This window comes from Clinocottus analis, unplaced genomic scaffold, assembly GCF_023055335.1.
Source record: "Clinocottus analis isolate CAN_PGR_092001 unplaced genomic scaffold, fCliAna1.0.p SCAF_10, whole genome shotgun sequence".
NCBI classification, from domain to species: Eukaryota; Metazoa; Chordata; class Actinopteri; order Perciformes; family Cottidae; genus Clinocottus; species Clinocottus analis.
In genome coordinates, this window is record NW_027175821.1 from 12,079,863 (window position 1) to 12,093,530 (window position 13,668).

Sequence of the window (13,668 nt, forward strand, 5' to 3'; positions counted from 1 at the left end):
CACGCACAGACATGAAGGAACGCATGAAAGAACCGCACAAACTCAAAATGATTGCAGTGTTATCATAATACGACAGTGTGTGATTGTTTACGTTATGTATGTGGGTCAGTTTCACAATTCGGTCGACTCTTGTGTGTGTTTTTAACGTGTGTACGTGCAGCACTGTGTGTGTTGTGCTGGTGCGGTTCCACAGTGGGTCACTTGGTCTTTCGTCTACATTTCATCTGTTAAATGTCACTGTTTCGTATTCGCACACACGCACACGCGCACACACACACACACACACACACACACACACACACACACACACACACACACACACACAGTGTTTCTGCTAAATCTGAATTGTAATCTATGATTAGTAACTGTTCCTCATTGATAACCCAATTATCTGTTCAGTGCTGTTTCCTCCCTCTCCATCATCTTTTCATCTGTCTCCATCTTTTTTCTGAACCATCCATTTCTTGCCTCAATCTTTCCGTTTCCCTCTCCACATGCTTTTTTGTCACTCCTCCCTTGCCTCCCTCCTTCACCATAACCTCATCCAGTCATCCCACCTCTCCTCTCGCCTCATTGCCCTCTCCTCCATTGCCTATTCCTTCTTCGCTTCTTCCATTTTATCCTCCCATCATTACTCCCTTTTTTCTTTTTCAAACCCCATTTCTCTCTCCCTACATTCTCTTTCTCATCCCTCCATTATTCCCTGCATCCTCTTCTCTCCCGTCCTCCCTCCCTTCGTCTGTTAGATATTCCTCTCACCCCCACTTCTCCTCTCTCTCCGTCACCTGAGGTAGACAGTTCTGTCAGGAGTCGGCCTTATTTACCGCCTCTCTTCGCTCCTGTTTACATTATCGATCGGCAGGGTTGCTTTAGTTCCACCATACATCAACACCACCCCTTCCTCCTCCTCCTCCTCCTCCTCCTCCTCCTCCTCCTCCCCCTCCCGGTGTTACGGTTGCTGGCTCACATTACACTGGAACACAGAGAGAGAGGGAGGGAGAGAGGGAGGGAAAGAAGGAGGGAGAGAAGGAGGGAGAGAAGGGGAGCTCAATGGGGAGATGGAAAGCTAGCAGAGCATGTTAGGATGTGTGAGGGATTTATGTGTGAAGGAGAGAGTGTGTTGAACAATGTGTCATGCAGCGTCTGTGAGGAGCAGTGTTAATGGAAAAAGTGGATGAGTGTCTTCTGAAAGTGTGTATGCGTAGCTGACAGTAAAACAAGGTGCGTGTCTGTGTGTGTATTTAGAATGATGAAAACACAATCTCTCTGTGTGATTAGATGAGGCTATTGTTTGAGTTTGATCGCAAGTGAGCAATTTCATTTGAATCCTCTCTCTGTGAATTTAAAATGAACACAGTGTACACAACAAAGCCAAAGGTTTGTGGACACTCAAACCTGCATGTAATCAAATTAGCATTAATATGCTTTGAAAGGTTCACCACAATACGTTGGACCTGGCTGCAGCCATTTGCTCCCATTCAGCCACACACGCTGCAGTGAGGTCTGCTGATCACAATCAGGCCTGTTGAACCGACCAGCCGTGTCCCAGTTCATCCCAAAGTGTTGGATTGGGTTGAGGTTAGTCAAGTTCTTCCTCATCACAATCAGAAAAGAATATCTGTTTATGAACCTGGCGTTGCGGGAAACTCCACCATTTGAAAACATGAAAGTCTGTTTCCGGGTCTTGCAGAGTACTACTGTGTGTGTTAAATATGTTGTACAAAGCCTTTTGTGGCTCCAGAGGGAGCTGCCCAAAATAGAAAATGCATTTCCGCAAGTGACAAAAAGAGCCCGCTCCTCATCTCTGCTACATTAGCCACTTTAACAAACCCAAATCTCTAATAAAAATGTCAGCTGTCAAGTTGCATGTGGGTTATGTAGAGATCGGGGGTTTTGACGAGAACAAAAAAAAGACTTAAAATTATTTGTGTGTTTTTTTGGGGGCTCAATAGTAAATCATCAGGTCATCATTTCTTTGTGAAGTGTGGTAAAAAGTTGTATGCTCCTTGTATTTTGAATTTAAGTATGAAAAATGACCCCATAAATAAATATTATAAGTGTCAATAGGTCTGTAAAGTCATTTGACAACTGAAAGGATAAACAAAGTGGTTCACTTATAGTTGAAGAAACCTGAAGGTCTGAAAAAAGTTGAAGTGCCTTAAACTTTGATTTTCTCTACTAGCCATCAGGGGGCGACTTCACCAGATGCAAATAGAAGTCTGATTAGACTACGAGAAAATGACCCGACTTCTCAGTTGATTTATTGCCTCAGTAAAACATTGTGAACATGGGTTTATGGTCTCAATCGCTCATTTAAATCTTCAATACAGCATGATTTTCATTTTGTAAATTATATTTAGAGGGAAAGAGACGGACTGTAAGCTTCAGGGTGTGGCCGCTCTGGCCGGTCTGGGAGTTATCCGTGTTTTACTTGTCAACTTTAATACTTTCATAGTGAGTTTTCAGTTCATGAAAGTTAACTGTAACATTTTGGTTGCCTAAAAAATGTCTTGTTTAGCGTCTGGTTGTACTGCGTTCCACTCTCTCACGTCACTACTGGTTGCAAAAACCCAAGATGGTAACTACCTAAAACCAAGATACTGTAGTCCACAAAACAGAGGGTGAAGCTACGTCCATTTCATAATACATTCACAGCAGGTTTAGATGGTTTAATGGTGTAGCAAAGTGTTTTTCAACCTTTTTTGAGTTGCGGCCCATTTTCTACGATAAAAAAAATCCTGCAGCACACCAACAACCAAAAACGTACTAAATGTCACATAGTAGCATAATACAGCATATATGGAAGGTAATTATTGTGCTAGGATTATTTAATTACTAGACCACTCACTATATTACAGGCTCAGACGTTCAACAATGGAAAATTGTTTGCGACAACGAAATCATATTTTTTTGGACTCATTAAGTGAAATTGGACATTATCCCACGGCACACCTGGTGATCTCTCACGGCACAGTGGTTGAAAATCACTGGTATAGCATAAAGACCTTTAACAGGTTGAATTAAAATAAATACCAAACCTTCTTATATAAGTTTGGTGGACCCACATGGACCACTAGACGTAGGCCCACATCGTCACATGTGGCTTTTTCCCGTGGTGTTTTTCAATTTCTGGCTGTTTGTTGATTAATGAATAAGCAACTTTACAGTCCAGCGCCTTTACGCTGATTTTGCACATAACAGGCAACGGCATTTTTTCCAACAAGCAGTTTTATGCTTTCTACCAAAGAGCAGCTATCATTGTGGCAGTTGCAAACAGTGCAAAAAAAGGGAAGCACGTAATGGCCACATTTCATCATCTTGCTAGAGGTTGAACATTTCCAAATTGTCATTACAGGAACATGCACACATGTTGAGTGTGTAGCGCGTCTGTTTATGGACATGAAAAAAAGACGTTTAAAACTGCCTGCAGATGAACATTAGTGTGCAATATGAATTGATGGCTGTCATTGCCATGTGGTTGTGCATTTTAGTGACGTATTGTGTCTTTGCTCAGTGGGGCTGAAAAGGTCGATCTTCTACACAAAGGAGGGAATCATGACCTATTGTTAAACAGATGTGAGGCCTTTTGATTTTTACCCTGCAGACAGTGTTTCCAAAGGCTCTGAACGACAAGCCTCATTGGATTGTAATGAGATATTCTGTTTAATGATTTGATTGTCACCTTATCTCATGTAATCTAACCGAGCCGTTTTCTCACTGGATGTCCAATTCTTCCTCCTCCTGTTCTCCCTCTTCTCGTGCTTACAGACTTATCTAAAGAAACAGTTATTTATGTTATATTGATTTCCGGCACTTCACCCAATGAAGGAATCACTATGAACGCCACAGCTAGTTACAGTAGACTATTTACATTGTAATGTTTATGTGTATAAGGTTTGTATTGTATGATATTGTGTCGCTTTTTTTCTTTTAAAGAAACAAGCCTTTCCATTTGTTTAAACTGAATAATCAATTCTTGCATATTATTCATATTGCATATTCTCAAATTTCTTTGCCGATTTGAAATATTTCAACTCTGGCGAAAAAGTATAATAAAAAAGCCAATGTTTCGCAACGCTTTATCACCTCATTTGTGCCACCAACCTTTCACATCTGTGCATTGACTTTATATGTAATGTACAGAATTATTGTAATCAAAATGCAAGTATTAAAAGTTTAAATACTCACAATGGAGCCAGATTGATTAGATTTTTTATATGTTATATTTATGTATTACTATGACTATGCATTAATATCTAAGCAGCATTTTAATGTTGCAGCTGGTTGAGGCAAAGCTAAAAAACATAGTAATATCTTAATGCATTTAATACATAAGTGAAATGTAGTAGTTTAGAAGTATTACAACATGGACTTACTGAAGTCAATAACTACCACAGGCTTTTAAGCGAATTCTGATTTATGATGTTTCTCAAGGTATTTTTTGGTACAAATAATGTATCTAGGCATTTCTCTGAAGCGAACCTAATTAAAATGTCCGTATATAAATGTTATTATTGTACGTGTGAAAAAATATAATTTAAAGTCAAGTGGAGAGTGCAAGAGCTTAATGACGACTATTTCCTTCATTCTCATCCAAAACCTTTTCTTCTAGGTCCGTTGCTCTCTCCCACAAAGTGCCAACGTTCTTCATCGTTTCATCCTGTTTCCCACCTGACATCACTGTAGTTTTTATCAGATTTATTAGAATAAGATGTGCTTATTTCATCGTGTAAAAACATAGTCTGACCTAATTATAACACAAAAGCGTGTTTCTAACAGATGGCATTCAGACACTTTCATTAAACATATTGCTTCACTTGTTTTATTGAGGCCCATCACATTGCAAGATCTTCTTCACTTGAGTGCAGATCAAACTATATTCATCGCACACCATATGCACATTTACCCTGCAAAGAGACTGTGCGTGTGTGTGTGTGTGTGTGTGTGTGTGTGTGTGTGTGTGTGTGTGTGTGTGTGTGTACGTTCTCTCTCATAAGTGGGCGTCACTGAGCCTCAAGAGAACTTGACTGAGTGCCATCCGGTGACACCCGCCCCGGCTTTTCTTTTTGTCTGCCATACAAGCTTTTTTCCTGCCAATTGTCAACGGCCCTCTTTTTGGCTCTTCTTAACCCCCCCGCCCCTTTCCTCCCTCCGTCCCTCCCTGTCCTCCCCCCGCCCCCAATGGCCTCGCACCATTCTTACCTGGGAGGCCACGAGTCGCTGCTCCTGCTTTTCATACCCAACGACCATCCATCCGTCCTCTCCCCTCCCCTTTCTCTTCTCATACCTCCATCTGTCCCTCGCCTTTCTTTATCGGCCTTTAAAGCAGGAGAGGCAGCAAAAAGCCGAGCTGGTCCTTTGTGTACTGACCTCAGTTTGTGCTCAGTCAAGCGGACACAGTTCTTAAATCCAGGCCTGGGCCTTTGGCACAAAAGAAAGGCTCAGGTCTTGTAGAGGCCCTTACAGCTTTCCCTATCTCTTTCCACCTTTCTCTGAAAAAGACAGAGGCAGTTTTTCTAAACAGGAGGACAAGAGTGGACGGAGAATGGAGGAACAAGATGCCGATGCTAAAAGTAGCGGACATAATTCTCTTCATCAAAGAGCAAAGACGTTGCTCAACTCCAACTCTGTTTCCCTAAGCCAAGCAACACTTTTTTTTTTTTTTATCCCTTTTCCTCCTTCAAGGCGAATTAAATAACTGAATGAATTAACACCAGGGCTGCTGTGATCATCATCATCACCACGCTTCTCCTCATCAGCAGCGGCAGCTTTGACGAAGCTTTTTAACACCTTAAAGGATCACACTGCTGACGCCAAGGCAGGAAGAAGCAAAGATGTCGACAATCTTGTCAAAAAAATCCCACCCCAAATAGCAAGGTATCACAGCCTGAGTGCTACAGTCTTTAGCCCAGAGCCTTGTCAAGTCTCTTGGCACTACTAAAGAAACCTTACTGCTGATGACGATAGGAAAAATACAGGGAGGGAGGGAGGTGAGATTGGGAGGGAAAGTAAAGGTGGGTAGAGGATAGGAGCGACATTCATTGGAGAAATAAAAGAAGGAGGGGGGAGACCAAATGTAGGAGTGCGGAAAAGAAAAAAGAGGATTTGTGAAGAGGTAGAAAGGTGAGGAAGAGAATGAGAAGTGGGGAAACAAGGTGTTTAAGTTGTTTATCAGGACATGCAGAAACACCACGTCTTCAAAGAAAGTGAAACAGACTAAGGAGCAACAGGGCAACAGACAAAGCACAGAGATGGAGGTCTTGGAGGAGAGGAAGAGAGGGAGTCCGGGAGAGCTGCAGCGAGGATTTTAATTAGCGGTAATTGGCCACCGAGAGAACTGAAACTGAGAGATGGGAGGCAGGAGAGGGAAGAGAGGGGGAACATAACAGCCAGTTTTTGACAGAGTGATATCTCTCTCCTGCTTTGTACCTCTCTATTTCCTTCAGGACTTTTTCTGAGCCTTTCCATCTCCATCTTGTTTTCCCTCCATCTTTTTCCACCTCCAACTGTGATACTCCCGCTTACTCATCAAACAGAATCCTTCTCTTTGTACCAATATCCCCCGAAACACAAGACAATGCAAACAGACAGTATTTGGGACAACACTAAAACAATATGTGCAATTATGCCCAAAAGCTTTTTTGCACACTTAACTGAGCTACAGGGTCATTGCAGACCTGCAAAAAAAAGTGACTGCAGAGTTGTACCGTTTTGGGATGAGTTGTGCAGGTTCTTATCTATTACATATTAAATTATCACGGTATTTCAATCATAAAGCTACTAATATCTTCGTATTTACAATGGATAATTTTCACCCTGCAGTTCCCGTCCGCTCTATAGAGCAACATCTAGCCTCTCACACCAGCTCCACGATCTAGCAACGCCAGCTAACAACGCCAGCTAGCAACGCCAGCTAACAACGCCAGCTCGCGGCGCGATCTAGTTGCACTGATGGGAGAGCGTGAGCTGCTAAATTATAAGCTGCTAGATCGTAAACTAGCGCTGTGGAGGTGGTGGGAGAGGCACGGGTTCCCTCGCCGTCAGACTTGTTTTCCATCGCGCCTCCTTGGGTAAGCGTGGTGGCATCGTCTGTGGGTGCTGGCAGAGAGCCAAGCGGGGTGGCAGGGTGAGCGCTCACTGCTAGCTAACAAGCAGTAGCAACTGCTGCCACAAGAATTTGTGGCTGCACTTTTGAGCTCAAGTAAACAACACTGAAAATTCAGCACAAAATAATAAAAAATTGTCAGAGCTACGTGAAGCAGCTAGTTCCCGACAAACACCAAAGGTAGCGAGACCAGTCCCGGCTCGACGGCCGACTCAGGCAGCGGGGATGCGGGCAATAGAAGCAGCAACAGCCACTTATAAACTGCCATTGATTGTTTATGATTAAATGCGACTTTTTCTTTAAATTTAGTAGATACGGCTTATAAAAGGGTGCGCCTTGTAACCCATATTTTACGGTAGTCTATCCGCTCAGCACCAAACGGCCGACAGAAAAAGTTAGAGACCAGCTAGTGAACATTTAGCAGCAAAGATACACATTTTGGTTGAGACCAAAAGGGGAGAGCATGAACCCACGGACCTATTTTTATTTTCCAAAACGGCGACTGCCATACAAATCATGTATCTGTACTGCCTTCCTATTATGTTGTGAGGTGGATTGCCTGGAGCACTCATCACCAGAATAAGTATGCACTGATGTCACTAAAGCAGAGTGCTGCCTTTACTGGACATAAATATGGTTCTGACCTTATGTTGTCATGTGGTCGCTCCCTAACTCTCTTTAGACCCACCCCTGGCACCTTACCTCCCCAGTGTGGGGAGCGAGGGCCAGCTGGGGAACACGTGATCAGGGTTACAGCTGTGTTCATCGGTACACAGGTGAGCTCTGGGGCGCTGCGTTGTCTGGACAACACTTTCAGCCCAAGCTCCCCCACCTGGCAACCAGAAACACACACGGTTGCACACCACACATGTGCACACTCATCTTACAACACGCAGCTTGCTCACAAGTGAGCAACACTGTCATTGTATACAAACACAAACAGACTGGTCTCAAACCGTTCCACTAATCTAGTCCTCCTAATTACAGCGGCTGATATGCCCCAAAGTTGACAGATTGCTGGTTAATATGTGCAGTTAGACAGGTCCTGTTTGAAATTTTTCCAGCTGTCAATTGTCAACATCCTCAAATTGCATGTGACTCTTGCTAAACAGCAGCGGTAGTGTGCCATGCAGTCTGAGTGTTGCTAGGTTACAGTACTGGGATGCGGCTGGCTAAGTGGCAGCGGGATCAACGGCGGACACTCTGCATGGAGGGCTGACAGCAGGTCCTCTGGACCGTTTGGCAACTTGTGAGTCAGGCGCTCTTTAAATACCACATCTGGTGGCAAGCCCATACAAATCAAGATCAAAGTGTTGGCTTTGAGATTGGACCTGTCTCTCAAACTCCATGCCTCTCTCCTGTCGAGTTTCATTTTCATTTCTTTCTATTTTCCATGGCGGCGCTCTGCCTTCACACAGTACTCTGCCTGCTTTGTTATCCCTACTTTGCTTTTTGTGTGTTGTTGCCATCTCGCATCTCTCCGCTCATGCTGAGAGGTAATCAAGCCCTGTTGCGAGTGTTTAAGCATTGGAGTGTTGAATTATTCTTGAGACTTAATATTTTGTCAGGCAAGAAAGAGCCAGTCTCCATGGCAAATGCTGCGCAACCCCCGCCCTCCACACACACACACACACACACGGTTACTCAGTCAGTGAATCAGAAAGATAGTCATACATATTTCACGCTGACAGATAGTTACAGGTAAGGGAGTGATGGGACCTGACAGGCAGCTCACACTGTATACACTGTTAAACTACCCTTAAAAGTAGAATAGTCTACTTGAACACCCGGCCGTGGGTGCTTTTAGAGCATATTTGTGCATGCCAGCGTTAGCTAACAGCTGCCGCTCTGCTCTGCGCTCCTAAGGACGGTTACAGGTGATATTGTCTTTAGGTAAAGACTGTTGGCTCTGTCACTACTTGTTTGCACTGTTAGTGCTGTTGAAACAGGTTTTTAGATGATAAACTCTATTTTAAGGTCTTCCAACAATTAACTAGAAACATAAAGACCAAAAATTCAGACATCAGCCCTCTGTTTATCAGCCTGGGCTCTCCTCTGCAGATTCCCTCACTTTGTGACACGTTTGTGATGCGACTTTTATGACGTGATCCATTTTTAACGACTTCCACAACAACACAATAATATCAGTGCTCACATCAATTGCGACTGTGGATCAATGGTTTGCATGTCCATCTTACAAGCAGAGGTTTGAATCCTAGCTCTGCTAATTTTGATCTAAAAATATATGTATTTTTTCTTCTGTTGGACTGGACACCCTGGCAGGCCGGATCCGGCCCGCGGGCCGGGTGTTTGACACCCCTGCTCTAAGATCAAGTGTATATCAGCGTGACAGAAACAAAAGTACACATAAGGATGACTGTGACAAGCAGCAGAACCCACTCACAAACATTACAGCGAACATCTATTGGTTAACAACAAAGGCAGAACAGATAATATGAGAACTCATCTGCTTACTAATTCCCTCGCGTCTTCAGCTCTGCTCACATTGGTCTCCTCCCCCACGCTGCTTCGTTTTATTTTTATTTCTTTTACCACTCTCCCACTTATCTTTCTCTTCTACTCCTGCTCTCCATTCTGCCTTAAGCTCGCCTTTATCATCGCTTCTCTTTACTTTTTTCTGCCTTCCTTTCACTGTGAACTTAAACTCTCTGTGGAACCATAAGCTGATATCACACAGACTCAGTGTTCTTTTAATCTCTCTTATTCACACGCACGCACACATGCAATCACACACACACACACACACACACCTGGGTGGTCATTATATTATACAGAGCTTGGCAAGAGCATTATTGCAATACCTATTGGCGTCATGCTGTGTGTGTGCCATTACAGTGGTGGGCAAGTGTCACGCATGGGAACGCTTTGAACTGTGAACACTTCGCATGGACAAATATTAGTCTGCGTGTATCTACTGATTCAAAGACTTTTATGACGGTCAAAACGATAGGCAGTTAGAAAAATGGAGATGTCATCTTTTTTTAATTCCACACATAGTTCTTCCTTCTCAAAGCCTTGCACTTACATTACCACAACGCACCTCCAACATTTGGGTCGGAGATTTGGGTCGGTTATGCTAGCAGCTAACAAACTAGTCTTGAGCTAATGTTCACCTAAAGCAGAGATGTGTGTGATTAAAGGGTCATTTATACTCGGGTTTTACGCAGAGACGCAAGCACGCAAAACACGCAAAACACGCGTGGGCCCCTTGCGTAGTCACGTGAGCCTTTTTGCGTGCTTACGTGCGTTGCCCAAAATTTCTGACTATCTGACAAAGTTATGCAAGCCGTTCGCAGCCCGCAAGACTGTGATGGGTCTCCTAACCACATCCTTTCTGAGTCCCACATTTCCGGTTTCATAGCATAATACCGCTGTTTTTAAAAGCCAAAGCAGAAACACGAACAATGGATCCTGTTAAAGAACGTCTGGCTGAAGAGGTCCGCAAATGAGCATTCATATAACCCGTCTTTGACGGAGTATAAAGACACGCAGATGGCGGTACATTCCTGGAGGGAGATATTGGTGAACGTTGGTGTGCAGGTCGACTCTAAACGGTCGTTGCGCCACCTACTGTTCTGGCATATGGAAAAGGCTCGGGAACTACAAACCAAAACGAGTCCATCCCTGCAACTGCGTGGCCAGCTGCAGTTGTAGTTGCCAGAGTGTAAATCGCCCTTAAAGAAGTCTGGCCCCAGATGTTTTTGTAGTTTCTTGTAGTCTTCGGCCCCAACCAATGCTGACTCAAGTGACATCACTTGAGTCAATTTACCAGACTTCCCCTGGAGGAACAAGAGGCTTTTTACAACCGTTTTCACATGTGCAGTAGCACTGCCCAAGATTTGCTAACATTCTTTGAGGTGTAAACGTCCGAGGAAATCTGCCAAGTGTCATGCGAACAAACTGAGATGGAAGCTATGTGTCTGTTCTGACATTTTGTAGTTTGTAGAATTTAGACATTGAAATTGCACTTCAAAGCAGATCTTAAGCAAATTAGTCCATTAAACGAGTAGTTTTTAAATCAGGGGGGGATATTAATCAAAAATTAATACGATAGTTAATTGCAGCCCTGCTTCCAGAGGTCACCGACAGTGTTTAGAAACAGGAAGAGACTGTAGTTTTCAAAGTGTAGTTACTGCGGTTTAGTTGTTCTTCCCGATGTCGCCATTGATTACTGAGGCTCTTCCCACAGCCACATGTTATCTTTTAGACGTCAGAGAAGCTGGAGGAGGATTTTTTTTCCCCAGAAGTAAAACACCTAGAAAAGCTTTTTCTGTCACGTTGAATCTTCCGTTTCTTCCCATTACACACGCTGCAATGGAGTGCCACTTAATAATTGAGTGCCATTTACTTTGCTATAAATGGAAGGCAGTAAGTGAGATCATTGTGGGTACCTATGAGTTTCTTGGGCTGGAAAGAAAAACTGATCTCCTTCAAAGTTCAGTGAAATACCCGGAGGCAACCCAGTAAAACACAGTGAGGGAGCTGGAAGTTACACAAACATATTTATACATTTTATACTCACACTTTGCTGGGAGGCCATAGCCACAAGTGATCTTGGCCTCTCCTGTCTCACAGCCGTGGAGGGAAGCACATTCGTTCCTTAGCAGTGGACCAGCAGCGCGGTGAATCGCTCCGTCCACTGGAGAGGAGAGGACAGGAGATTCAGAGTTGGCCTACTTAAGGGAATCCTCTGCAATCTGACTACTTACAAAATATTTGAAGTCCAGCTGACACATTTACAGGTGTTAAAGCTGAGAGCTGAAAGGACCTGGATAATAGTGGTATTTTCCGTCTCCTTTGAATAAGTCTAAGAATATCTGTCTCTTAGTGTGTCAGTCTATTGAATGAGTTCTAGGGCCACTGCCTTAGTTAATTACTCCATTTAATGTGTTATTAAGGCCTCAGCTGACTTCGACTTTCTGGTCAATTAGTCTTTATTAATTACATTTTCATAAATCTGTATCTGTCTTTGATTCACACCACATCTAAAGACCGTGACTGTGTTCATTTCCAAGAGGGCAATGATGCAGGAAAAGCAATTTTAGAGCTGTGCCAATTACCAGTTTCCGTCACAATCTTTGCAGTTAAGACACATTTCCTAAAAGTTATTATTTATACCATCTCAATCTCAACAGCTTTATTATTACTGTTCTCTACCAAGAAAGCAGCAATTAACTTTACTGAATTCACACTTGAGACAAATTAAGATTAAAAAAGGGACAACGGGTTTAAATGCTAAAGAGCAAAAACAAAACTTAAAATAATTTACTATTAGGAACAATTCGTTAAAGCCAAAATATGTAACTACCATTTCTAACAGAAAAACCGACACTATGCAACAAAAAGACACAAATGTATTCTCGTGCTGGCTTGTAGAGACATCAAAGAACGGAAGCAAAAGCTGCACACTCATGGTTCTGATGTACTTTAAATTCTACAAAATGCAAGGTGGGCTGAAGTGTAGAATTAAGTGAAAAGGATGCATATGGGTTCCTATGCATCGTTTCCTCCTCTTTCTTGCTACATTCAATCAGGTTGGTTGATCATCAAGAAAGAAAACAGAAGTTTGGCAGTGAAAAAAGTAATCCTCAGGCCTTTTAAGTATTTATAAGGACGTTATCAGCGTTGAGTTGACAGGAAACAAGGGGAGAGAAAAATGGAGAGTGACATTGGGACTTCACGGGATGTTGCAGACTTTGCTTTATACCCCTATCCAGAGGATACTTTTAAATGAAATTATGTGCAAAGTTGCAAAAGGCGACAGAATGCATCTGTAAAATGTCTACTGACAACATATTTCATTAGATTTGTTTTGTTCCGTGTTCTTTTTCAATACATCATCTAAAATGTTCAACCAACGGGCTAAAGAATGATTGTTATCTTTGTGCAGTCAAAGCCATTTGGTACGGTCAAGATAAGTTCGTCCTCTTGGTTCAAGCCTAAGACAGGATGTGCTCACTTTACTTTTGTTTTCCTAAACCCAACCACATGCAGGACTCTGGACGTGAACATGCACACCCTGAATCCTGGTGTCAAAGTTGTGAGCTTTGCACAAACTGCAACCTGCATGCAGAACATAATTGGAACGCTGCCTACTTTTGAAAACAGCATTGCTGCTCAAGATAATATTGAAATGAATTATGTTTTCCTCATAATGTAGTTGGCTTAACAAATTAACAGTATACACTGTAAATGCCATATGGGTAAAATACTGCGTCTATTTAAATGTTATTGTTAACAGCCAATGTGTCACTAGCATTTGTAGCCTGGTAAGATCCTGGCTCTAGACTGCTTTTCTTTTGAAATAATTCAGAGGTCTAATGTAGGAGTCTGGCGTCAATAATTCATAATATACCCAGAATAACACACATCTGTCAGAAATACATTCGTCACGGCGCTGCGAGACTTGTCAGCTCTTGGTGAAAATAGTACAATAACACCCATCCATATGTCACTGCGCAGCGTGTCGGCCTGTGGCTCTTATCTCCGTCTGACTCTATACAGACCAGCTGTTACTGCAGTGTGTTTCACCAAACTGAGTA

General features: G+C 42.9%; 1 protein-coding gene across 4 annotated transcripts in view; it reads right to left on the reverse strand.

The window, feature by feature from the left end:
- Positions 1–13,668, reverse strand: part of macrod1 (mono-ADP ribosylhydrolase 1) — a 96,401-nt gene that overhangs the window by 18,152 nt on the left and 64,581 nt on the right. For all 4 annotated transcript variants that reach the window (XR_011078174.1, XM_068588766.1, XM_068588748.1 and 1 more), the window contains one exon: positions 11,649–11,765. Coding sequence is in view for 3 of the 4 variants with exons in the window: in XM_068588766.1 (XP_068444867.1) it covers positions 11,649–11,765 (117 nt within the window). In the remaining variant the exon portion in view is untranslated. The remainder of the gene's footprint in view (positions 1–11,648; positions 11,766–13,668) is intronic.